Source organism: Archocentrus centrarchus, chromosome 5 (assembly GCF_007364275.1).
Source record: "Archocentrus centrarchus isolate MPI-CPG fArcCen1 chromosome 5, fArcCen1, whole genome shotgun sequence".
In the NCBI taxonomy this organism is placed as follows: Eukaryota; Metazoa; Chordata; class Actinopteri; order Cichliformes; family Cichlidae; genus Archocentrus; species Archocentrus centrarchus.
In genome coordinates this window covers 6,533,241-6,560,102 of record NC_044350.1, presented here as the reverse complement: position 1 = coordinate 6,560,102, position 26,862 = coordinate 6,533,241, and the positions used below count along the sequence as shown (strand labels likewise).

The window sequence follows — 26,862 nt, the reverse complement described above, 5'->3', positions numbered from 1 at the left end:
ACAGGAAACTGAGGCTACAGTTTTCATGGGCCATGGGCTGACCATGTCCATCCCTTTATGACCACATTGTGCCCATCTTCTGATGGCTGCTTCCAGCAGAATAACACACCATGTCACAAACCTCAGATCATCTCAAATGTACTCAGTTGGCCTCCGAAGTCACCAGATCCAATAGAACAGCTTTTGGGATGGGAGATTCATATCATGAACAGCTGACAAATCAATGAATTTTATTGACAGTTACATTAAGTTCATGCAAAGAGTCAATATTTGCAGTGTTGACCCTTCTTTTTCAAGAATTTGTGGGCTGTTTGTGTCAGGCTTGAGGATTGACCACAAGTTCTCAATGTGATTAAGGTCTGGGGAGTTTTTAGGCCTCGGACCCAAATTTTCAACATTTTGTTCCCTGAGCCACTTTGCTTATCAGTTTTACCTTATGGCACGATGCTCCATCATGCTGGAAAAGGCGTTGCTCTTCACCAAACACACACATGAATGCTCTCAGGACGCTTTACAGTTGGCATGACACAGGACTGAGAAAGTTTACTGAAGGCTGCACTAGGTATGTTACAGAGGTCACATGTGGTGATGAGCATATCTTCTGCATCCTTCAACAGGTTGTGATATTAACCCCTGCATCTGATCTCCAAATAACAGCAGGTGGCCACCTTCAGCTAAAACATTCGAGTCTTACTTAAAGCCGGTATCAATGTTATTAGTGTCAAACTTGTTTTGTGGAAGGCCTGAAAATTCGTGAATGAAAAGCTGAGGCTGTCCATCATGTAATCGTCATCAATCGTATTTAAAAGATATGTCCTGTATAAGAAGAGTCAGGATTAAAATGAAAGAGCAACTGGAATGTTAATATGCATTATACATGACACTAATTTCCTTTAACCGATCTGTCGTTGATGTTTGTATTGTGCAAAAATGAAATCCCAGTGATAAGACTGCATTTTCAGCTCCATTTTATTTACTTTGTCCATGTCGCTGCAAAATATGTTTACAGAGGACCAACCGCCCCGTAACTATCAACCAGTCCAAAGTTGAACTATAAAAGTGGTGTTGACATACCAAAAGCATTTCAATTACTGTAGCCCTACATTGCAATAAAACAACAGCAACAGGGTTAGTGAAGGAAGCTGATTCAGTTCTAAGGTTCAGAACAAATGAGCACGATTTGGGGGAGGAAAAAAAAAAAAAAAAAAAAGGGGTTTAACATTTCTATATTTATTGGTATAAATAGGACAGAACTAAGTGAGTCTGACCTACAGTTTGCAGCAGCAGTCTAGATCGACGCCATTCGTCACATCTGCCGTGTTTGACTTTCTCATTATGACGAGTTTTCTTTTTACACACAATGCTAAATCAGGGAAAAAACATGACCTTCTGTTGCACTCTTCTAAGCAAACAATGCTGCCAGTTTTCCCTCTGTGGTATTTTTTTATGGATACAGTCCAGTAAGCAAACTACTGGATTTATTGGTAGGAGAAACAAGTCGAGACAAATACTACAGAGCCGAGCCATGGGGTGTGATGAGAGCATTCCCAGAGGCACCTTACAGGACAAAGCTGTAACCAAAAAAAAAAAAAAAGTGTCACAGCTGTGCTATATGATGGCTTTATAACTAAATGACATTGTGATTGGAACTGGTAGCTATGTGCAATATCTTTTAAGCGTTACCCTGATTTAAGTTTGATGCACACTTGATGAAGTTTGAAGAAACCAAATGGGACAGTCGCCCCATCCAAGTGGAAAAAGTCCAGCTGAATTAAAGACAACACCGTCACTATTAAGATACAAAGCTCCTTAAATGGCAGAAACGTGCTTTGGCACTGAAAAAGCTGACTTGATTAAAAACATAACGCAAATGCAGACATCTAACATATTCAACAGCTGAAACCATCTAGATTAAGTAGCTGCTACCTCTACCAGGAATAAGTTGTGAGGTCCACGGTCTGTGCAGACGACAGGAGCGTGGCAGTGCAGTTCAGTGTAGCAGGAAGGCAAAACCAACGTGAACTAATGAACTCTGGATGAGATTTATGCTGGATACACGTTCTCTGAAGAGTTCAGAGCTTTAAGGACCCATGTTTAAATGAAACAAGGCATCAGTCATTAAAAGTTATAAAAATATATTGATAACTTTCCCTTGTTGAAAGCAAAATAATATCCTTGATTAGGTTGTGGACAGTGCCTTTATGCCAAGGCAGGAACAGAGTTCAGGTTAAAAAACAAACAAACAAAAAAAGGAGGGGGAAAAAAAAAAAAAAAAAAAAAAAGTGCAGTAGAATCTAATGTCTTGAGCGTCCTCCCTCAAAGGCATGATGTTCCATGTGAGCTGGAAGAGACATAAATTTAGATCATTACACATGCAGGAAACAGAACTTAAGTATAGCTTAAATAATGCAGCTCATCATATTTTTGGCCCCAAATATGCAACAGGCAGAGACAAGAGAAGCTCATATCAATGTGTTATGTGAAGCAGGTAAGAAGGCATATGGGGTATTTGCTCTCCGATCAGCCTACAGTCATGTACGCCCTTTAAATCGTTCTCTGGAACGCTTGAGTGTTCAGGTTATGTCCTTCAAATACGCATAGTGGATTCTTGCCCTCTTATCTACCTCACAGCATAATGAGAGAATACCTGCTTCCCTCTGTACAGCCTCAGCACAGAGTTTAACTTGAAAAAGAAAAACAAAAAAAAAAAAAAGGGGGGGGGGCATACTTACACTTATAAAAAACAGCTTTAAAAGATATGCACGGAAGCAGCTCATAGACCTTTCCCAAGATATTTGCTTCGTTAGCAAGAGATGCATCTCTATTCCACACTTGTACAACATCTTCCCGATCTCGGACGCTAACACTGACACCAACCACCTCATCATCTGGGAGCCAAAAAAACAAAACAAAGCACCAAGGTTATCAAGGTTTACATCGAGACAACAGGAATTTTTAGAACAAAACAAATGGTACCTGAGGCGCAGTAGTCTGCAAACTGCTCCCCAATAGTAGCGAGTAACAATTCTTTCCAAACTGCAGACTGAAGCAGAAAAAAAGCTTGTGAGAAATTCAGCCGTGTTTTCATGGCGGAGGCAGATAATCAGAGCGCAGCACGTACAGCGTTTTCTTTTGGTATCTTCATCTTCCATACACCTCCTTTTGCATTACTCTCTTCTTCCCTGTTGGCGTAAAAGATTAAAACGCATTAGTGTGCAATTATAATTACATTATGTCACATTCTGAACCGATATTACATTAATAACAATGAAAACTCAGGTTTGATGTCTGAATACCTAAATATAATTTTACATTCACTTTGAGGACTTTTTCAAATCAAGATCAGGTTGTATTATATGACAGTCACTGTACGAGACAGATGTTTCATTTGTTAATCTCTACATGCCCGTGAACACTGACAGACTCACCACAGCGGCCGCCGCTCTCCACGCATTAAGTGATAGCTACACCTCAAAGGCAGGGCTGTGACTGGAGGGATGTTGTTGTATACACTCCAGAACATCTGCAGAGACAAACAGTCAAAGAGCGGATACTCTTATATTCAACTTACGCGGCTAATAGCTTTAAAAAAATAAATAAATAAAAAATTGTCAATCAAAAACAAAAACAAAAGCGTGCTAAACTCAGATGTGAGGTTGTGCTGAAAATGACGATCCTAAACAAGCCATGGTAAACAGTTTTTAAAGGGGAAATATAAAGGTAAAATCAAAAGTAGTCAAAAATGGCCAATTACACACTAGACTCCACACTGGGGGGGTGGGGGGGGGGGGATAACCCTCAAAATAATATTCATCTGATATTTGATACACCATCTGAATCTGATCTAGTGTCTGGACTTGCAGGCTACTTGAGTTTAATTCAATGGGAAACTCTATTTAACGCATATTTTTGGCTTAACTGAAAAAAAAGAGACATCCTCATTTGTTGCAGTAAGAAGCATATCACTATTGTCCATGGACTTGTAACATTTGATCGGGATATGATCTGGATACGCAAATATAGAACAACGTTTGACTGTCAGTCTGATCATTCAATGCCCCCATTATCACCCTCCCAACAAATCATGTATTTTTCATTATAAGACATAAAAGCTTTTACAAAAAAATTAAAATGACCATAAAATGAAAATTATTTTGGTTCAGCCGTTTAAACTTCAGACCTGTGTGTCATCTTGGTGATTCAATGTTTGGAGAGTGACATGTTTGTGAGATGGACAACATTCCAATCAGCCCAAACGTCTGCCAGGGCGGGGTTTGTTGTGCCCGGCACCTTTCGTTTGTATTGACAACATATAGGCACATCAGGAATGATATGGGAATTCTAAGGATCAGGTTACTTTGGACCTGTGACCTCTTCTTCAAGGTCAAATGTTCAGAAAATATCTTTTATGTTGAAGACTCTGCTTAAAATATTACAGCCTTTGTTTCATTTATTTTATTATGACTTTGTTATGTACATTACAGTAACAGGTTATAACAGTACATTATAACATGTTCCTGAATATGTATTATTTTTCTTGAAAAACACAAACTTGTGATCAAAAATTTTTCCACGTGATATTAACGAATTTTACTACACAATGAAACGAATGGTACACATGTATTATACCCACATAAATAAAAAACAATAAAAATAATTTTCTGTTCTATACTGTTACTTACAGGATTTAAAAATTTCCTTTTTTTTGTTTTCTTTTAATAAAAGAAGTTTACTTTTATGAAACAGCTGGAGGAACATTTTGCAACTTATTAGGTTAATTGGCAACAGGTCAGTAACATGATTGGGTATAAAAAGCGCATCTTAGAGGGGCAGAGTGTCTCTGAAGTACAGACGTTCAACCAATCTGCAAAGAACTGTCCACAAATTGTGGAACAATTTCAGAAAGATGTTTTTCCACTTATAATTTTGAAGACTTTGAATGTCACATCATCTACAGTACATACTATCGTCAAAAGACTGGAGGAATCTCTGCAGGCCTTCAGGAACACTTCCAGAAATCATGGCCTGTGGACACAGTTCACTGTGCCATCCACAAACGCAGGTTAAAGCTCTATCCTGCAAAGAAGCAGCCATATGCAAACATGACCCAGAAAAGCTGTCATTCTCTCTGAGCCTAAGCTCATTTAAAAGGGACTGGGGCAAAGTGGAAAACTGTTCTGTGGTCTGAGGAATTAAAATTTTAATTTATTTTTTTTTTTTTAAAGCGCGGACATGCCGTGTCCTCCAGACTAAAGAGGAGAGGGAGCATCCGGCCTGTCCATCAACTGTCTCTGCAGGTCCCAGATGTTTAAGGATTGTTGTTAAAGTAAGAGTAAACATGACCCTGTTCCAACTTATTGAGACGTGACTGCCATCAAATTTAAAACTACCTGTTATGGGTTTTTTCTTCTTAACATGGTGGATTTTCTTAGTTTAAACATTTGGTACATTTTCCATGTTCTATTCTGAATAAAATATGGTTTTATAAGATTTGCATTCCGTTTTTTTTTATTTACATTTTTCACAGCATACTACTTTTTTGGAATTGGGGGTGTAGATATTGTCTTAGCTTGGAATGCAATTCCAGCTGGATTTCTACAGATGCGTCTCAGTCCGCCTGCTCTGGCGGCTCAAATTCGGTTTCAAAGTGCTTTTCGAGTTCCTCGCTATGCAAAGCTCAGCAGCAAATTCAGAGTGACAGACGTCCACGGCAGAATTTACGCTGCTACCAGCAGAGCCCTGTGGAGGCCACATAGAGGACAACTGTCTGCAGACAGACACTGAAATAAATTATCTGCTGGCACTTTGGGGATTGGCTTCTGTGAAGGCAAAGCTGGAAGGAACCGACCGGAACAAGACAATTTATCAAGCCGCTTCACCAGCATAGCTACATGGTCACTGATACCAACATTATAACACAGCAAATTATGTAGATAGGTTGGTGACGTCTGGCTGCACATTTCGATCTGTTCACTTGCAAATATGGGTGGAAGAAAATGTTGATATCGCAATTCATAGCATCTCTTCCTCTTTACTTGGGTGGAGTGCTCAAGCATTTTACCAGCAGGTGAATGACTGGATTACTATTGCCAGGTGTAGTCCAAAAAGATGGACTTGGAATCAAAGAGACATATTTATACTGCACAGTTATTTATTTCTCTACTTCAGAAAAAAAATATTTGCGGATGAGTAACTCGTGAATTAAGTTATTTAGTAATTAATGCATGTGCACGCATGCCAAATGCACCAAATACATTTTTCTTAAAACATGCAGGCGTTCTAAATGGAGCGTGGCGTGTTTTGATTCTGTTTTGAATAAACACAGTCACTACTTCATGACTCCTCACAGCAAATGAGGGAGAAGTAAGCACGCGTTAACCAACTCACCGTGAAGATGACAAATCTCACAGGAAAAAAATGAGATATCCAGGGCGAATCAGGAGCAAATAAACTGAACTCACATTATTAAAATCAAATAACAATAATGATATGGACACTGACAACACAAATGTAGCAAAAAAAAAAAAATTGCGTTCTGTCTTTTCTTTTTTAAAGGGGTTTATTTTTCCCATCTTCAGTTACACAGACTGTAGTGTGTCAGATTGCCTTTTAGAGTACTGCAGAAATGCTGTTTTGTGATACCACAGTTATCATGGGTAACGTATTGTGGCTGTATATTGCGAGCGCCTCTAATAAACTAATAAAGCAGACAGTCTGTCTTAAAAATCCAATTTGAGAAACAAATCTGATTAAACCGCTGCAGCTGCTATTACTGACAGCGTTTTACACGCTGGGCTTATTCTGGATTTTTCCACATACAAAAATCCAGAATAAACCCAGCTCTATCACACTCTTAGTTAACAATACCTTGCACGCTGATATTCCCAAGAAAATAATGGTGACAATTTTATACATAAAAAAAACAAAAAAAAACCTGTAGTACAACTCAGTGTGTAAGTGCTGTCAATTAACTTTGCGTTGCATTCTAATGTTTTGTGTTCCCCCCTTCAAACTGCACCCACTGAAGCTCTGACGTGCCAAGTGAATTGCTCAATCCCTTACATCACTTCTCAAATTAATCTGACTTTTAGCCAAGTCACGCACTCGATCTCTTTGCTCTCAAGATGACTAAACTCTTTAAGCTGGCGCCAGATCTCACCTGAACGGTCTGCACTGTGTAGATCTTCTTCAAGTTGGATTCACATTGGGCAGCTGTGGTGCCCGGTAATGACCTGGAAGAACACGTGAAACGTCTTAATGGCAGATCAAAAATAAGAGATATCCTGTTTAATGTAAAAATAATTGGCCTATTTAAAAAGCCGACACCAGGTACTGTCATTTATGCGTGATGCAACACCTGCTATTGTAAAGTGCTGCTGAATAAGTTGACTTAAATGTTTCTTTAGTCTGAGTGTTTTTCAGCCTTTTAAAAGTTTCAGTCGTTTATGTCACTCCTATCTGCAAATACATTTTTAAAAAAAACACACACAAACACACAAAACAATAATCAATAAAGTATCCACGACGGCCACTGAATATTCCCACGACCTCATAAAACAGAATCCGATGCGATGTTTACGGCTGCACACGGACGCAGATTAGCTTTGCTCAGCTGTTTGGAAAAACAATCAGACTTAAGCCTGAATTCTTTAAAAGCGCCGCGTTTTTTTTTTTTTTTTTTTGGTTTTTTTTTAGAAAGTGCAACAAGCTCTCATTTCCAGCCCAAAGCCTCTCCCCCCTGCTGAGAAACATATCAAAGTAACTTCAGCTGCGCGTCTGAACGGCAGAAATCTGTCAGGTAAACTTGTCCGCTGCGCTGCGCAGCAATCATTTCTTTGGATTATGAAAATAAAAGCTACCCTGCTAGATTTTGGAAACGGAATAAGGTCATGCTAGACGCGAACACTTCTCCCGCTATCTTTTGCTTTGGGAGGCCTTCGTGAAAGCTGTGGCCTTACAATGACACCCCCCCCTTCGTTTTCTTTTTCCTTCTTTTCTTTTTTGTTCTGTTTTTTTCTGCTCGTCCTGGGCTCAAAGCTCAAAAACAATGCGGAAAAGGTGTAAAAATAGTACCTGTCCAGCCAAAACGTCCAAGGGGAATGCAGAGGCAGCGTCGCCGTGTCTTCTTCTCGGTGTTTCTTTGTGATGTTTTCCAACTCTTTCTCGTCGATGTCTATGTTGTTTTCGGGGGGAACCGTCTGGCCGCTCAGGTCGCCTCTGTCCATCTGGACGTCCGTCTGACCCGCAGGAACCGCCATTTCACCAGGCCCGGAACCAAACCCGAATGCTGTCCCTGTATGAGCCCTCTTAATAAAAACACCCGGTTTGGCTTTATCTGCACTTACAGACGCACACTGCCGCTTTTCCGCCTACCGACTGCTGACGTCTCTGCGTCACAGGGCAGAAACGTCGCCGTTGGTCCACCCAGCAGATGAGAAAAAATGAAGACGAGAGCTCACTCTGCTTGGTTTTTAGCTGCTGCAAATGTCTAAGCAGCTACACGGGACGTATGAACAATGTCATATTACCTCTGTGTGTGTGATCGCCGATAAATAAGAGCTTACGGTAGAGAAAAGCAAAAATATATCTTCGGAACTCTGATGTGCCTATCTTTCGGAACAATTACATTACTTCTCTGCCAGAGGACATGATTATGCTCAGTAATTATATTGTGCTCATTTGCAATTTCATAATTTTTATTCTTGGACTCTACTAGAGTAGTTTGGATGATTCACATTCCAAAATATTTATCTTATTCTCTTGGTACTCGGTCCATCGGAAACAAGGTTTTCCTCTAAGGCAACCCTCTCCTTGAGCCAACTTTTTTCTGACTGGCTGCCCCTCACAAACAGAAGATTTGACTGAGGCTTCGGTGCTCACAGTCAAAGCCACATGACTATTTTAAGGACCTCCCTTTTCATTGGCCTCATACAGACCCAAGAGTAGGAAAACAAATATGTCGTAGAGTGTCAGATAAGTCTATATTCTAGGCTATAGACTATATTGGGTCAGCATGTTGGTGCTGTGGTCGGCACCGCCGTCTCACAGCATCTGTTTTGATGAGCAGTTTCCTGTTTCGAGCCCCAGCTGGGGCCTTTCTGTACTTTGCATGTTCTGCCTGTGCCTGCGTGGGTACTCCAGCTTCCTCCCACAGCACACAGACACGCAATGTAGGTTAACTGGTGATTCTAAAGTTACCATAGGCGTGCATGATCGTCTGTCTGTCTGTGTTATGCTGTGATAGACTGGCATCCTGTCCTGCTGCTCGCTCTGCGACAGCTGGAACAGGCTCCAGCCCCCCCCCCCCCCCCCCCCCCCCCCCCCCCCCCCGATCCTAAACTGGATAAGCAGTTAAGAAAGTGAATGAATGGATTTAGGAACGTAGTCAACCAAAGAAAACCTTCAACAAGTCAGCTGACACACAACACCAATTCAATCTCACAAGGCACGACTCTTCTATAGGTGTGGAATACGTTAGGCTTGGGGAAAAGGAGAGAGGGTTTCTTAGCTCCAGTATAAAATCAATTTTTCAAAGAACATTGCACCAAGATTCAAAGGTGTCTGTTAAAACAGGAAACAGTGATGCCAGGAAATTTGTACTTTTTGTCCTGTGAGGCATCTTCTTATTTTGCTATCTTTGGTCTGAAGCCTCTTGTCTGTTTTTAGAGCACTTTGGTTAAGAAAATATTCAAGTTCAGAAAAGTCAACGCAAAGACTAAAATGAGGTCAAGACCAATGTGCATATAATAACAGGCTGTTTTGTTTTGCCAAAGTTGACCTATTTCCTCTTTGGGCATTTACACAGCAGATCTCAGCTGTGCAGCCATCCCACCAGACCCTAATTTTGAGCTTTCCAACCAAACCCTTGCTGAACCTGGCCAGCTCAAATCTAACACTCAAATCTAACAATTTTGGTACAAAATACCTTCTACAACTATGAAATTAACATATTAACTTATCACCTTTTTACAAATAATGTTTTTATGCTGTGAGATCCTAAAACATGTGTCTAACCGCTGTTCCTAAGTATATCACCTTCAGTCCATGAATCCATTTGAAATGGAACCATGCGGCGGATCCAGGGGGTTTTTGTGGGATTTATAATATTTGTATTATTTTCCTGAACATCCTTCTTTAATTATTCCTTTGGACTTGGCTGCATGAATCCTCTAACAAGCCAACTATTTGTCTGTAGGATAGCTTTGAGGGCTTAAAAGCTGGAGTTCCTGCGCTGATTGGACTCAGCACGCAGCTGGTTGGTTGCAGGGCATGCTGGAGAATCACTGCAGCAGGAGCAGCAGGTGCAGCCATGTCACATGCCAGGTGTAATTAAAAATACACAACCCCTGCTGAGATAGATTTGACTATTCAGACTTTTATTATGGCATGCTTAAATATTCTGTTGGATGGGCCTGTAACTGGGTTTCCTTTATCATAAAAGGCCACCAGGTGGTGCTATTTCAAAGCAAAAACGTGTGTTTTTAGCTTCAATATTTTTCTCAGGATAAAAAAGTCAACTGTTTTCAAACCACTTGTCAGATCCTGTAGCATTGCTTTTAAATGCACCAAACATGACCTACTTTATGAGACTGAGTGTAAGCGATCCTGTCATTCTGACTTATGGCATGTGTGTTGGCTGCAGGGAAAACTCTGGCACCACATCAGTCAGTAAAACAGTTACTTCTGCTTTTTATTAAAACAAACAAACAAACAAAAAAGCAAACCATTACAACACGACCGAAGAATCATTGAGATTATGGTTGATTTGATTTATAAAAGCAAAGAGAATAAATACCATCTGTTTGTTTGAACAATGCAAAAATCTTATTGAATGAGCCACAGTGATAACTGAATCATTTAAACACTGGAGGCTCTACTGTAAAAAAAATAAATAAATAAATAAATGATAAGTTAACTTTATTTTTAAAAAATGGAACTTGTTTCAACTGTGCAGTGATTAAGGAGATTAGGTTGAATGATCTTAATTTAGGAAACCAAGGTTAACGAGCTCTAATTTAAAATTAAATGTGCTTTTAACAACTGCAGATTTTGTAATAAATAAATCACAATATGTCACAATGAATGAAAGAGTGTACGATCTTTCCATTCTACATTAAGAAACAGACATCTCAGGTTTTTCTTGAATTTGTGTGCCCACAATTACAGGAACAGTGGCTTTACTAACATCTGAACAACAACCCTGAACAAGAACACTGACTGGGAGCCATTAGTTGTTATAAGAGTCTCAGTCATGACGACTTGTTGCTTTATCCTGTTTTGGGCCACAGACACACTGGAAGCCACATTAGACATCCACTAAAAGGAAACTCTACACACAAGATGATGGGATTTAAGTTAGACAGTAATGCTAATGATTATAGTCAGGCACTTCCACAGACAGCTGCAGACACCACAGACCAGTAATCATTCCTGTGGCATTTCCACGCTCCAGTCCGCTCGGTACGAAGGAAAGCAGCTCAGAAGTGTTCTATATCTAAAAGTAAAAATTATTAAATGAAGAAAAAAAAAAGTCTGTTTTGAAAGGTTGCACACAAGCTACAATTTAGACTATGTAGTGTGTTTCATACAAAAACGTTTTTTGTTTTGTTTTGTTTTTTATCGTTTTGCGTTATTTTTGTCCATCAGTAAATGCCCACAAAGAAACCTAACATTATGGTTTGTGCATGCGTAAACTATATACTGACTTTACAAACCATATCAAGTGTGCTTGTGGACCTTTTGACCCTTGTGCTATTTCTTGAGTTCAGTAATAACAATGATATAACACGCAGTAAAACGCCCCCCCCCCCCCCCCCCCCCCCCCCCCAAAAAAAAAAAAGATATAGAATCAAAGTTCTTTTTGTAACATCTTACATATCAAATATTGTAAACTGTAGGAGGAGGTGATCTTTCGGTCAGCATCTGCGCCTCATCAGTGCATAGAGACAGGCTTCCTATAGATCGCGAGAGAAGGAACCAGCAGCTGAGACTCCTGACTGATCCCAGGCCTGCTCACTACATGCAGGCAGGCGAACGTGCGTCGCATAGACTAGACGCTGCACTGTTACAGACCCGTAGCCTACTGACGCTTCCACCACCGACAGCTTCCGACCTCCGCTCAGCTGTTTGCTTTTGCAGGCTCCATCTAGAAACTATTTCGAGGCTGTGGATGCGTAAGTATTGCGCCATGCTGCCGCACAGCTGCTTTTTTTATTCCTCAAGACGAACGGGAAACCGCCATCGGTGAAAACTGAGGTGTTTTCTGAGCCGCTTGTCTGAACGGATGCTTTCAGAAATGGTGTACAAAGCTAAAGCTGGCTGCCTCTATTCAGCAGAGAAGACAAGCACAGAGAGGGGTGCTCCTGACGCCTTATGAGATGAAGGATAAGAAGAAAAAAAGAGACATGAATTGATTATTGTTTGTTTATGATGGGGATTAATACACATCGAGATGGAATTTATTCCTGACTAGTTTTCAGTTAAAGGGGCGGCGGATCGTGTTGATTTTGTTCTGAATTCAGCCCTGGGAAGGATACTACTGCTCGTCGGTGAATTGATGTGGGAATACGCGCTACCTGGGCTGCATAGATGGCAAACACAAGTGAGTTAGGAGAGAGCAGCCCGTCCTTACAGAACTATGCGTCCACGGCCTCTGCGGTCAAGCTGGCCTCCCTGGGTCTGATTATGGGCATCAGCCTGCTGGGCAACGCGTCGCTGTCGCTGCTGCTGCTGAAGGACAGCTCGCTGCACAAGGCGCCCTACTATTTCCTGCTGGACCTGTGCCTGGCGGACGTGGTGCGCTCTGCCGTGTGTTTCCCCTTCGTGATGGCATCGATCAGCGGCGGCTCTGCCTGGCCGTACAGCCCCCTCAGCTGCAAGATCGTCGCCTTTATGTCGGTGCTTTTCTGCTTCCATGTCGCCTTCCTGCTCTTCTGCGTCAGCGTCACCCGGTACATGGCGATCGCCCACCACCGGTTCTACTCCAAGCGGATGAATTTGTGTACTTGCGTGGCGGTGATCTGCATGGTGTGGACCCTCTCCGTGGCGATGGCGTTTCCTCCGGTTTTCGACGTGGGCACCTACAGGTTCATCCGTGAGGAGGAGCAGTGCATCTTCGAGCACCGCTACGTAAAGGCGAACGACACCCTGGGGTTCATGCTGATGCTGGCCGTCATCGTGGGGACGACCCATGTGGTTTACATAAAGATGCTGTGCTTTGTTTACGACCACCGCAAGATGAAGCCGGCTCAGCTGGTACCAGCTATAAGCCAGAACTGGACTTTCCACGGCCCCGGAGCCACCGGGCAAGCCGCCGCCAACTGGATCGCCGGCTTCGGCCGCGGACCGACCCCCCCGACGCTGGTGGGGATCAGACAAGCTTCGCACCCCGGCAACAGGAGACTACTGGTGTTGGACGAGTTTAAGATGGAGAAGCGCATCGGGAAGATGTACTACATGATCACACTGACCTTCCTCATTTTATGGGCGCCTTACATAAGCGCCTGCTACCTGAGAATATTTGTGCGAGGGGCTCCGGTCCCGCAGCTCTACCTGACCGCCGCGGTGTGGATGAGCTTCGCCCAGGCGGGAGCGAACCCCATAATCAGCTTTCTATTCAACAAGGAGCTCCGGATGAGACTCAGAGCCTGTTTCCCCTGCTGCCTGGGAACACAGACACCCATGGAGCCATACTGTGTAATCTGAACCGCACCGGCCCCCTAAATACTGCCAAAGACACGTTTATATATGATTTCAGAATGTACACGGAATGCTCCTCGATGTGTTTGCATACAGGGACCAACCTCACTTTAGTTTATCCGCATTTCTATCAGTGGCAAAGGGTTTAGACACTATTTTAATCTGACAGAACTTTACTGTAATGTAAATTCCTGCTTTATTTTGCTTTCTGGACTCTTTTAAGTCACATGAAGGATAACACGTAATGCTTTAAAAAGAAATACAGTGTATTGGAGGCTTTTTGCCTCAGCTGGGTATCATGAGGAGGCCACCCTTTTTTCTTTCTTTCTTTCTTTTTGCCTCTGCATGTATTTTAAGTGACATTCATTCCATACATAGGATGTAGCACATGTAAATAACATGTGTCCTGTTAAATCCTACCTTTGATGACGTTTTCTCGATCCCCATATTTTACATGAATGTCACTTTGGCTATATTTTGAAATTGTATTCCATACACACCCATCTGAGGTTGTTTGCCCACTGCAGAACTACAAGCAACAATGCAGAACTACACTTTGATCAGCCGGCTGGAGTCCCCCAGCATCCGTATCATGCTCGCTTGTCAGCCATTTGAATACTAAAACTGAGATGCAGATCTCAGTCTATTTTTAATGAAGGCAATGTCACATTTGTAAATACTGCAAAGCCCCGCTGACCCCTTCCTCCAGCTTTTTTTTTTTTTAACCATATATGTTGTATATTTCATAATCTCTCAGAACTCTTTGTGTTGAATGAGGTGTTTGAACTCTCTTTATAAGTATTTTGCAAATTTCTCTTCATCATCAGGTTGTGTTGAGAAGTGGGTCAATTTAGATTCCCCAAAGAATATACAGTACATTAAAGACAGCATTCTTTTTCTATGGATGGATCTCTAAAAAAAAAAATAAAAAAATGTGAACAATTTGGTGCTTTGAAAAAGACAATTTCATTCTTTGTATTTCTTAGCAAATAAATGAGAAATGGATGATAAGTTGTTTGACTCAGTCATCTGCTTTTAACGGTATTACTCCATTCTTGAATGGCTTAAAGGTAAGAGAAAAATCAGCCTTCAGATACCCCCCCCCGTTCAGCATATCAGTATCAAATGGAGAATATAAAGAGACACCTTTGGTCTTTGATTCTGACAGCCTGACACCAACCCTGACATTTACCACCAATTTGTCCATCACTGAAAAATCTTCTGTCAAACTAATTACAGCTGGTGGGAATACATTATATTAGTGTCACGTCACAGTGTCAGCGTGTCAGCAAATTGTTACCGTGTACACATGACAAACTGCTTGTGGCTGTTTAAAGGTCAGAGGTTTGATTTAAACCTTTAAAAGTCTGACGTACCAACTAACCGCTCATTAAACAGTAAATAGATTCCTTCCAATGACGGGAGCAGCGTTTTAATCAAACCCCAGACTGATTCAGTAATTGCTGCTGCACTAAGTAGCATTGGCCTTGATTTATTTATTTATTTTAATTCATCACTGTGCTTTATCGAGATTTTCTGAGCTTTGTCCTTTCAACTGCCGTACACCAGGTTCCTCGACACACTGTCTGCCTTCAATGCATCCATAACCATTAACATCACAACGTCCCTGCTTGTTCCAGACAGCTGGCTCTGCTCTGCTGCCAGCTTGCAGAGGTCTCACAGCATCGTTTCTGTGGCTCCACATCTGCAGGATGATCCTCACCTGCATGTGCTCTCATGCAATGCAGATGCAGGAAGGGTATTTTTAGGTACATGATGTTGTCTTCAGGGCACGCAGGCTCTGTTGCGAAGCTGGGGAACGATGATTCCTTTAACATGAATTTTTACTGCTGGCTTTGCTAGTGACCTTCTCATTCTATCCACCCACGAAGCAACCTAGATGACCTCTGTCCTCAATGTGTTTTTAAAAAAACATTGTTTGGATAGATGGGGGGTTAAGCTCTTTAAAAATGATATGCTGAACTGAGTGTTCAAGGATTCTGTGTCATGATTAACTTTATTTTCATATGACTTGACTGATCAGTTTGCTTATAGCACCTCATTGATTTAGCACTGTGCTGCTCTAACGCTGTCACACTGGAAGCGAACATTTTTTTTAAAGGGATCGAAGAACACGAAGTTTCCTCTTCTATATTCAGCACGTTCTTCCTTCTCCTTAAGCACCTGGTGCCTATACCCACAGCGCAGGTGTTACTGCCAGCAGGGTGGTCTGATATGGTCACTACTTTTGAAAATTGTGCGGTTTCTCCTTTAAGACTCCCCAGTAATTATTGTTTTGCATACCAGTGAATGTGTGATTAATCCCCATTATAGTTTTGTCATCTTCCACATGTTTGTTTTGTATGGCCAACAGTGTGAAGCCCAAAGTTCTCCAAAACAACACAATTTTCTCAGCTCAGGGTCTTCATGCTAACTTTTTCACTCCATCATCTGTCACCATCAGCAGACTCCGTGTGCTCAGTTCCAGCAGAACTGTAGATGTGAAGTTTGATATCACATGCTGTGAGTCACACATTTAAGAGGTTGGGACAGGGTAATATTTGACATTTAAGCTCGACTGCCTTTTTCAAGCTTTTCTTTTTTTTTGGGGGGTGGGGGGGTGGGGGGGGGGGGGGGGTGGGGGGTGACACCTTCATAGAATAGCTGATTTTTTAAAAGCTTCACAGCCAAGTCATATTTTGAATGTTGTTGCACAGCTAAGAGAGTTTCAAGCTGTTTGACTGATCTCAAGTCCTCAGCCTCAGAAGACCAAAATCTATCACAAAAAATGTGAGATATGAGTCACAGCTCTGCACACGGGACAAATCTAATTTTAGCCTTAAGCCTTGAAGAAATGCACAATCATAGCCTGACAGTGATTAATTTCATAGCAGTCGTTCTGTTTCCTAGTGGTATAAAGCCCGCTGTTGTGGTGAATGTGAAAAGAAAAAAAAAAAAAAAGCACTTTCATATTGTTGCAGCAATTAAAATGCTCTCTCGGGTTTTTCTTTTTGTTTGTTTGGTGGTTGGAAAAGTGATTAAGCATGAAAAAAAACTAAGTCACTTCTGTGTTTCGATTATGATTGGATAAAGAAACCGTAAGACGGCGTGCGTGTCTCATCCAGCGTGTCATTTCATTACTGGTGCAATAACACGTGTTTCTTCTCCTGCTTCACCAAGAGGGCAGCTGCAAGCTCACCGAAAAAAACCTGAAACAATGTTAAAGTATAAGTAACAATGATGGCATTTTATTTATAGACCATAATGATGAATAAAGTGGCAAAATATATTTTACTGAGGCTAAGTTGCAAAAGGACACGAGGATTTTCCTTTAAATGTATAGTTTATTTGAACCAACATGATGATGCATTATTAAATATATCTCTTTATTCGGAATAAAAAAAAGGCTTTTAAAGGCAGATAAAATATTTACAGTGCAGGCAGCAAATAGCGCAACTGCAAGTGTTGGTCCTCAAAGGTAGAAGTTTGGATACTTGTAGGGTGAGAGACATTTGGATTTGCCTTCCACGATGGTAATACACGACAGGTTCGGCAGACAGGGGCAGGTGTGATGAAGCCTTTTGCCAAAGAAGGGAACCTAGAAGGAGAGAAATATGAGGCTTTTGTCACAGTTTCATCAGGCATGATGGAAAGTTGAAAATCAGAGACAGAAATCTTCCTTTTTCTGGCCTCTTTAGTGAATTTCTGCTGCCCTCCTGCACCGTCACTGCCGTAACGTTACTGTTTGTAGGCACCACAGAGATGACACAGCACTCAGGCTGTTGTAGAAACTCTCACCTTGTGGCTCATAGGATGACAGTCCTCTTCTTCACCTCCCATGGGCGTACACATACGCAGGCTGCGGATCCACAAACTCACTGCACAGCACATCCCTCCTCCACACTGGGAGTCCCGTTCACAGGCCTACACACACACACACACACACACACACCAGCTGATGAACTGAGCAGCTATTAAGCGGTAATACTTTCCCACTGCTAACACTATTTCTGCCTATAGTTGTGTACTTTTTGTGTGCCACACGTGGAAAGAGTTTGATTTGTCAGGTGGGTACAAATTCAATAAACACCTATCAGTGTTTGGGCCTGTCTAATCAAAGGAAAGATGCATCCATTTTATGCAATTATACAGTGCACATGAAAATGCAGTCAAGCAGAATTATGGCATGACGCTAACAGCAGAAGGCAGGTGAGAAATGTGATAGCAGCTGAGGTGCGATTACACGCTGCAGTGTTTTGTGCTGTATTGTGAGCGTGTGATCGTGTGATTACACTTGCAGTCATACCTCAGCAAAAAGGAAAAAAAAAAAAAGGCTTCAGAACTGGTGGTGATTTTATTGCTTAGAGTGCAGGGATGAGAAGCTGAGTGACAGCTCTCGCTTTAGATGAGATGAAGGGAACACAATGAAGAGGAACAGAAGTGATTTCATGTGACAGACGCGGATGGAAATCACTTTCTGTTTTATGGCTGCGCGCTCCTCTCTCAATTCACATGAGCGGCACAGAGTGTGAGGGCTGCGGTGACTGACAGGGCTGTTTTATTGGAAGGGCGTGGATGGCAAAACGATGAAATGAGATGGAAAGGCATTGGATTTTGTAAAATTGTTTGTATTAATGGACAAACTGCTCAACTAACAGCAATCATGCAGAAAAATCACAGAAATGACTGATTACACACTCTTTATGTATAATTGGTCATTTTAGGTTATGTGGTTTTATATGTATGCTTTTATTTGCTTCTATTTTTGGAAGGTCAGTATTATTAAAGCTATTTATATTTTCAGTAAAATATATACTAATATATATTACACATATTTACATATTCTATCTCTATGTATATTTGTGCTTAAATTTTCATATGGATATAGATATTTGAAGTGTTTGAACCTAGTTATTATTACTAAGGCTAATTTGTAGCAGTGCCCACCATGCAGGGAAATAAACAAACAAAAAAATCTGCATAGTCCTTTGATTTACCCGTGAGGTACAGTATCTACCTGTCTGTCTGCACTTACCCCTGTGATTACAGCTGAAGATCCATGGGACACCAACAGCAGAGAGAACAGCAGTAGGAAGAAGGACCTCATGACGAAGAGATGTCTTTGTGTTCCTGTCCCCTCCAGGGTTAACTGTAAGGTTGCTGAGGCTGATGGACCTTCCCGCATGTGCATCCGTGACAGACTGCAAAGACAAGTGGCCTCCAAATTCATGTGTTGAGGGCTGGCGTTGGTTTATAAACCCAGCCCGCCATTCAGAAACGCCGTGACTCACTCACATAGCATTGCCTTGGAGGACTTAAAAAAAAGAAAAAGAAAAGGAAAAAAAATGGCCCAAAAAGACCAAGGTAAACTTTGACATGACATCCTTTATTTTTTTCTGACCATGTTCTATCTCTGCATAATTATACCACATTTTCATAGCAAATGTAAAGCTTATGCTGCCTTCAGATATGCTAAAGCTGGGGAAAAAAATCAATACAAAATCATATTGTGCTTTTATGTCACTTTGATCACAGTTTTCCTTCTTTTCAGATTGCAAGGCCACAGTTATGAAATGTCCTTCCCAACCTACTCTCAGAGGAGTTCACAATAAAAGCCACTATAGTTCATGGACAGGAATGATGATGATGATGATGATGATGATGATGATGATGATGATGATGATGATGATGATGATGATGATGATACTTTATTGATCCCACAATGGGGAAATTACAGTTAACAGAACACCCATCCAAGAAGACAAACAGAAAGCTGATTTTAATGTCTGAGGTCCTGATACTAAAGCCTCTTTAGTGGTACAGTCCACTTATTATTTTAAATTCCGATTTCTGAATCTTGAGTCACGACAGTGGCAGAAGTAATTTAAGGATAATGGGCGCCATTAAAATTTTAACAGGGACTTGTATCCCAGTACTTCAGCTTCTGTATGGCTGAAATAATGTGTTCTGTTTACTGACAAATATGTAAAAATTGGATCAGAAAAGTTCTTGACGTTTTATCAAAACGCTCCATAATACTGTTTGATCTTTTGGTAGCTATACTTACTTCACAATTTTGTAATCAGTTAGTACTCTTGGGGCATTTGAAAGCTGATCATTGGCTGAAGAAAATTTTAAACCTTGATGTGGAACCAACTGCTCCAGACAAATGCAGATGCACCCTGTGGAGGCTTTATTGTACGGAAGAAACAAATGTGTGCAATCGCCTGAAGTCACCGAAGCAGTGGCACCTCACATGTAGCAGACTGACATGGTCAATCAACATTTTGTGAGCTAAATTTGTCTTCATCACAGCTCAGCAGACTGACACTGACGACTGAGTCACACTGGAAGACAAGAATCCAGCCTGCAACAGTGTTACATTAATCCATTTTTTTCCAACCATTTCAATGAACAACGCAAATCCTCCTAGGCAAGTCAGGTTAGTTTTATAGCATAATTCAATCCATCCATCCATCCGTCCATCCATCCATCCATCCATCCATCCATCCATCCATCCATTTTTCAAGCCACTAAAGGAATTTAGTGTCACGGGGGGAAAAGGCAGGTTACCAGTCAATTGCAGGGCTAACAAAGAGAGACATACAACCATTCACACTTTAGGCCAAAAGTTTTGAGAATGACACAAGTACTGGTTATCACAAAGTTTGCTGCTTCAGCTTTTATTATGGCAATTTGCATCTACTCCAGAATGTTATGAAGAGTGATCAGATGAATTGCAAATAACTGCAAAGTCCCTCTTTGCCATGAACCCGTTTCCACTTCATTTCAGCCCTGCTACAAAACTACCTGCTGACATCATTTCAGTGATCCTCTCATTAACAGAGGTGAGAGTGTTGACGGGGACGAGGCTGGAGATCACCCTGTCGTGCTGATTGAGTTCAAATAGCAGACTGGATGATTTAAAAGGAGGGTGGCTCTTGAAAATCATGTTCCTCCTCTTTTACCATGGTTACCTGCAAGGAAACACATGCAGTCATCACTGCTTTGCATAAAAAGGGCTTCACAGGCATGGATGTTGCTGCTAGTAAGATTACGCCTAAATCAACCATTTATCAGGTCATCAAGAACTTCAAGGAGAGAGGTTCAAGGAGAGAGGAAGGATTCAGGCTGCCCAAAAACGTCCAGCAAGCACCAGGACCATCTCCTAAAGGTGATTCAGCTGTGGGATTTTGGCATGACCAGTGCAGAGCTTGCTCAGGAATGGCAGCAGGCAGGTGTGAATGCATCTGTGCGCGCAGTGAGGCAAAGACTTTTGGAGGATGGTCTTGTGTCAAGAAAGTCAAGAAAGAAGCCACTTCTGTCATGATCTGTGGTCCTCCTGGACCAACTTGCCTTTTCCTTGCGCTGTCTCTCCCTTTCCTCTTTTTCTGTATGTGTGGATGGGTGTGCGGAGGTTGTTTGTGTTACAGAGGTGGAATGTGCTGGAGGTCCCCGCCCTGCTGATCGCACACCTGAGCCACATACCGAATCGCTCACCTGTGGGCTGTTGGATGATTCTTGTCTGGCTGCAAAAGGCTGGAATGCCTTCTCAGTCACTGCTGGATTGCTGCACTGGTTGCGGAATCCCACACCACTTAGGAGCTGTGGAGAGAGGATCCTGCAGGAGAGATGCGGCAGGGAAAGAGACGCTCGAAAGTGACAACTCGCCCTTAACCAGCAAAATTGCCTCAAAGAGGACTCTGACACTTCTCTCCAGAAAAAACATCAAGGACAGACTGATATTCTGCAAAAAGTACAGGGACTGGACTGCTGAGGGCTGGGCTAAAGTCATTTTCTCTGATGGGGCTGCTTTCTGATTGTTTAGGGCATCTGGAAAATTTACTGTCTAGAGAAGAAAAGGTGAGCGCTACCATCAGTCCTCTGTCATGCCAACAGTAAAGCATCCTGAGACCATTCATGTGTGGGGTTGCCATGAATAAAGAATGGCATTAAAACACCCTCCAAGAGCAACTTCTGCCAACCGTCCAAGAACAGTTTGAAGAACAGTGGCTTTTCCAGCATGATAGGGCATCGTGCCATAAGGAAAAAGTGATAACTAAGTGGCTCAGGGAACAAAACATTGAAAATTTGGGTCCATGGCCAGGAAACTCCCCAGACCTTAATCCCATTGAGAACTTGCGGTCAATCCTAAAGACGCAGATTGACAAACAAAAACCCACAAATTCTGACAAACTCCAAACACTGATTATGGAAGAATGGGCTGCTATAAGTCAGGATTTTGTCCAGAATTTGTTAGACAGGGAGAACTGCAGAGGACTTGGAAAAAGAGAGACCAACACTGCGAATATATAATTGTCAATAAAGGCTTTTGAAATTTATGAACTGCTTGTCATTATACTTTTTATACATTTGACAAAAACATCTAAAAACACAGAAGCAGCAAACTTTGTGAAAACCTATACCTGTGTTATTCTCAGAGCTTTTAGTCATGACGATAGAATCACCAATTAACCTAGTATGCATGACTTTGGACTTCATACTATAATACACCACGCAGAAGAGTTTTGGATTAAAAAAAATATATATAAAGAGTAAGTAGGGCCTGTAGGATTCCAACCCAGGACCTTCTTACTCTGAGGTGACAGTACTAACCACTGCACCACCATGCCTACATGACAAAGAAATGCTGCTGTAGTTTACATTTAAAGGAGGACAAAAGTGAGATGCAGATAAAAATAACAACCAAACTTGGAAATACTGGAGAATAAACAGAAGCTCATACTCAGCAAAGTAACCTGCTGTGCCTGTAACTGCCAGTCGCAGTAAACTGTCTTGCAGCAAAGCTAGGAACACAGCTTTCTGTTGTCAACAGCACTGGTGTTGTTATAAACCCGCATTTATTTGGATTTTTTTCAGACTTCCAAAGAAACCCATTGGTTTAGACTTTTATTCTTAGTCTTCAGATGAGCCCTGCTCCAAGGCTGAATGTGCTCGGTTTTCTTGATTTTTGTTCATACTTGTTAAACATTCAAGCTCATGTGACAATTTGAACCTGCAGCTGCAGCTGTCTGATGCTCCATTTAAGGAACAAAAGACTCTTTTAATGACCCATTCTGATATATATGCAAGGATCAGGTTCCCTAAACCTTGTTTCTTCAGTTGTATGCACATACATACAATGATTGTGTTCAGGTGACCCACCTTAGTCCTGTGCCTGAGCGTGCTGCCTTTAAAATCAGATAATGAAATGAAGCTGCTGTTGCTGCTCTGCCAACGTGCTGAACACTTCTGTGTTTAGTGTCTTTTATCTTGAAGCACAATCATGGGCTTTCATCTGTTCTGTAATCAACTTAAGCAGCAACTGTCTTTCCACGTTGCTGCCAAATACAGTGATTTCTGACTTACAATTATTAACATTAAAGGGAACTCAGTTGGATCCAGCTGTTAAAACACTAAACATTATCACAGCAAGTCCACTAGTTCATAGTTTTTTCAGCGAGTGCCTAAATCTGGGTGTCATCTGCTTAGTGTCATAGTGATTAAATAATTTAGGCTCACCATTTACAGCGAGGTCGATTTCTGAAATCCCCACAGCCTTCCCAAAAGGACCACTATTTTACATACAATATAGTCCTATAGCTTGCTGCAGTGAGCACTTAAATATGAAGTCCATTTACATTAAATGTGGCCAAAAGTATATAGTCTAAAATGTACTCATTACTTAGTATTGTATATTGATTTCCCATCAAGTAAATTAATAATATACTGTAATATACTTATACTGTAAATAGTCCGGCCTGTTAAGGTTCAACACACAGGCACATCATGTACATTGTATATAGTGTTATTATTAGTAGTATTAAGGTTAATCTTGTTTGTTGATTTTATATATATATATATTCTTTTCTTAATAGTGTAAATTATTATATTTTTATTTATATTTATAATAACTGCGGCTGCTGTTACACCCAAATTTCCCCTCTGTGGGACAATAAAGGCTGTTTCTTCTTCTTCTTCTTCTTCTAATATATAATATCAGCAAATTTATTTATGTGCAGCTCCAAAAAATCTCCAGTATATTGAAACTGCAGTCACAGAGCCGAGCCACTCATGTATGCATAAGCTAAAGTGAGCAGCACCCATTAGTTTACACTGTGCCTCACTGCATATTTTAAAACCTTGAAAATACAGCACGTTATATGTACAGAGTGCTTCGATAGACAAATCCCTGAATGGAGGCTATTACTCCTCAAAAAGGAAATAACGTGCAAAACATGAAGAATACAGCAAGTGATTTAAAGGTCACAGTGACGTAGGCGCCCACAGCTGCTGTTGAACAGGAGCATTTTCTGCCTTAGAAAGTCTTTTTCATTCAGTTTTATTACACATTGTTCTGGAACAAGTTGTATCAAAAAATAATTACAGAAGCGGGGCCAAGGGCAAAAGAGGAATAATAGTCAGTCAATAATTTTAAATTATTTTATTTTATTTTACTACTTAAAAAAAAAATCTGCGTTCTTTAATTATACCAAGTAATTCACGTAATCAAATATCACCTAAATTGTCACTAATTTGAGTGACAGCTCACATAACCATAATCAAAAGTTCCTTTGCTACAAAATCCTTTCTAAATGTCTTTGCAAACTCCCACGTCTGAAGCATTCTAAGTGCGTCAGGCAAAGATGGTGTCCTGGTGAAGTCAGCGTTTGCACCTTTGGTTAAAAGGGTACCAAGACAGGAGCCTTTGGCAGCCTGACAGGTGGACTTGATAGCCTCATTGTGTCAGCAGAGATTATTGACTGTTGGGGCCCAACCCTCTTACTCCTTATTGCAGCATCTGTTTTTACACTAATGGTTATGATCTAATGAAGAAGGAGAGCCACGATGGAGTGCTTACATCCTTGACAAAAGGCATTTCCCTTGGCAGCTGACCTAGCAAAATGCTATGGGTTAAACCATGAAGTTCCCCACTGGAAATGCAAAGACATGTTGGATTTTGCAGAACAGCCAGAGCTGCTGTTGTTGCTAATTTCTGTCATGCTCTGACTCTGTTTATTATCTCCAATCGCTCTACATCCATGGACATGTGGAAAGGACACATGCCATCAGATTACAGGGTTTATGTGAACATCAGAGTCTTTCTGCCAGAGTATGCTATCAGAGGATCAGTACCTTGGATGACATAATGTTACTGCTACTACACTCGAGGCAGGCCTCCTCCCTTATTTTGCACCACGCACGTGCCAGCATCCGTCATTCACACATAATCTGATGGTTTGGGTTTGTTTTTTTGTTTTTTTTTCACCATATTACATGATCCCTTTGTGCAGTGCTTTATGTTGGCTGGAATGTGAGTAATGCCAAGCTGGGACAATCCCACAGAACTGATTAGGGAGGAGTACAAGCATGTAGGATTTTCTCTCTCTTTTTTCTTATTAACTATACTAGCCTTTAATGCAACATATAATACCACCAAACCCACTCCCACTCCCAGACTTGTACTAAAAATACAATCACTGGCCACTTCATTACATGTACCTTGCTAGTAACAGGTTGGATGCCCCTTTTGCCTTCAGAAAGTCATTAAATCTTTGTGGCAGAGATTTTGGCCCACATTGGTCCACACGATAGCATCACACAGATTTGTCATCTGCAGATCCATGATATGAATCTCCTCTTCCATCACATTCAATTCAACTTTATCTATACAGCCAAATCACAACAAGCAGCCACCTCAAGGCGCTTGCAGTCTGGCCATTCTCCTCTGACCTCAGACATCAAAAAGATTTTTTCATTTGGAGAATTGCTGCTAACTGGATATTTTCTCTTTTTCAGACCATTCTCTGTAAACCCTAGAGATGGTTGTGTTGGAAAATCCCAGGAGATCAGCAGTTTCTGAAATACTCAGACCAGCCTGTCTGGCACAAACAATGATACCATGTTCAAAGTCACTTAAATCACCTTTCTCCCTTATTGTGATGCTCAGATTGAACCTCAGCAGGGTGCCTTGATCATGTCTACATGCCTAAATGCATTTAGTTGCTGCTATGTGATTGGCTGATTACATATTAGATATTTCCTCAGCCTCAATAACACCCCAACAATCAGATGACCCCCTATGAGCAAGCACTTGGCGACAGTGGGAACGAAAAACTCCCGTCAGGAAGAAACCTCCAGCAGAGTCCCACCTTTTAGATGCTCTACTCAGGCCAGAAGTGAGAATGCATCTGAAGCTCCTGCTGTGTGCTGCATTCTCCCAAAATTGTTTGGAATTCAATGATTTTTAGAGGTTTCTTCCTGGCAAAAGAGAGTTTTTCCTTCCCACTGTTGCCAAGTGCTTGCTCATAGGGGGTCATTTTGATTGCTGGGTTTTCTTTGTAATTGAATTGAATTGAATATTTGTGTTAATGAGCAGGTATACTGGTGTTCCTACTAAAGTGGCTGGGTTTTTATTTTCCAAAATGAACAGCATTATCATCACCATCACTTCACAATCCTTGTAAAGAATTAACATTCTGTCAAAGCGGTTCACCTTGATCCTCACGCATTCATCTTTCATACAGTAGTAAACTGGCAGAGCATAGAATTTATCCTTGGCTGTCAAAATAACAGCAAAGAATTGAACATACAAAAACTGAAGGACATGAGCACAGCTGCAGATTGTGTGTCTGAATCACTCATCAAGGTAGTGAAGTTCAAGTTTACACCTTGTTCCCTTCTAAACCAAAAAAGAAAAATCACTTTGGAACACATCTCATTTGCCCCTGACCTTCGGTAATTAAATTAGATGTGAAGCAAGACTGTCACCACATAAAAAATGATGACCTTCTGATGGATTTCATTCCTTCTTCTTGATGAACAGGTCCATTCCATTAAGACATATATGAAACAAATTTTACAGAGTTCAAAAATGTGTTAATTTCTTTCCATTACAGTTGAGAAAAAAAGAAAAGAAAAATAAAACATTACTGCCTTCCATTATTTCTCAAGGTCAAAATAAATCCATTCTCAGGGATGTTGCTGTTTTCATGCTTTCCTCCCACATTTCTACTCAGAAAATGTATCCTATTCACACCCCAAACCTTTGTGACAGTCTAAAAAATCATTGGATTCCAAGCATTTTTGGGAGAACGAAACACAGCAGGAGCCTCAGATGCATTCTCGCTTCCGGCCTGAGTAGAGCATCTAAAAGGTGGGACT

The 26,862-nt window shown here is 41.2% G+C and overlaps 3 protein-coding genes across 4 annotated transcripts; 1 reads left to right on the top strand and 2 right to left on the bottom strand.

Moving 5' to 3' along the window:
* Window positions 1–787: 787 nt before the first annotated feature.
* LOC115780275 (eukaryotic translation initiation factor 4E type 3) lies at window positions 788–8,374 on the bottom strand. Of its 2 annotated transcripts, XR_004019969.1 has the most exons (8): window positions 8,074–8,374; window positions 7,160–7,232; window positions 3,429–3,523; window positions 3,122–3,182; window positions 2,977–3,043; window positions 2,733–2,888; window positions 1,684–2,341; window positions 788–1,571 (listed from the first exon to the last, which is right to left on the bottom strand). XR_004019969.1 is itself a non-coding variant. In XM_030729378.1 (7 exons), exons 1-7 carry the CDS (start codon window positions 8,256–8,258, stop codon window positions 2,295–2,297), a joined length of 684 nt encoding a protein of 227 aa, XP_030585238.1. In that variant the 5' UTR covers window positions 8,259–8,374; the 3' UTR covers window positions 788–2,294. The 2 variants fall into 2 exon arrangements, 1 of the variants encoding a protein (XP_030585238.1); XM_030729378.1 differs by having other exon boundaries at window positions 788–2,341.
* A 3,721-nt stretch (window positions 8,375–12,095) lies between these two features.
* On the top strand, window positions 12,096–14,642 carry gpr27 (G protein-coupled receptor 27). Its single transcript, XM_030729770.1, has one exon. It carries the CDS (start codon window positions 12,589–12,591, stop codon window positions 13,702–13,704), a length of 1,116 nt encoding a protein of 371 aa, XP_030585630.1. The 5' UTR covers window positions 12,096–12,588; the 3' UTR covers window positions 13,705–14,642.
* Window positions 14,643–17,170: 2,528 nt separating this feature from the next.
* Window positions 17,171–18,889, bottom strand: prok2 (prokineticin 2). Its single transcript, XM_030730349.1, has 3 exons — window positions 18,734–18,889; window positions 17,497–17,622; window positions 17,171–17,296 (listed from the first exon to the last, which is right to left on the bottom strand). The coding sequence occupies exons 1-3, from the start codon at window positions 18,887–18,889 to the stop codon at window positions 17,171–17,173; spliced, it is 408 nt and encodes a 135-aa protein (XP_030586209.1).
* Window positions 18,890–26,862: the final 7,973 nt, after the last annotated feature.

What these genes read in the sequence shown, in the direction of transcription:
- LOC115780275 (XM_030729378.1), bottom strand. Translation starts at nt 8,258, where the DNA reads ATGGCGGTTCCTGCGGGTCAGACGGACGTCCAGATGGACAGAGGCGAC. An exon ending in ACACAGTGCAGACCGTTCAG is followed by an intron (nt 3,524 to 7,159) that starts GTGAGATCTGGC and finishes TTGTCTCTGCAG; the next exon opens with ATGTTCTGGAGTGTATACAA. An exon ending in TGCAGACTACTGCGCCTCAG is followed by an intron (nt 2,889 to 2,976) that starts GTACCATTTGTT and finishes TTTGGCTCCCAG; the next exon opens with ATGATGAGGTGGTTGGTGTC.
- gpr27 (XM_030729770.1), top strand. Translation starts at nt 12,589, where the DNA reads ATGGCAAACACAAGTGAGTTAGGAGAGAGCAGCCCGTCCTTACAGAAC.
- prok2 (XM_030730349.1), bottom strand. Translation starts at nt 18,889, where the DNA reads ATGCACATGCGGGAAGGTCCATCAGCCTCAGCAACCTTACAGTTAACC. An exon ending in CTTCAGCTGTAATCACAGGG is followed by an intron (nt 17,623 to 18,733) that starts GTAAGTGCAGAC and finishes GTGTGTGTGTAG; the next exon opens with GCCTGTGAACGGGACTCCCA. An exon ending in GTCATCCTATGAGCCACAAG is followed by an intron (nt 17,297 to 17,496) that starts GTGAGAGTTTCT and finishes CTCTCCTTCTAG; the next exon opens with GTTCCCTTCTTTGGCAAAAG.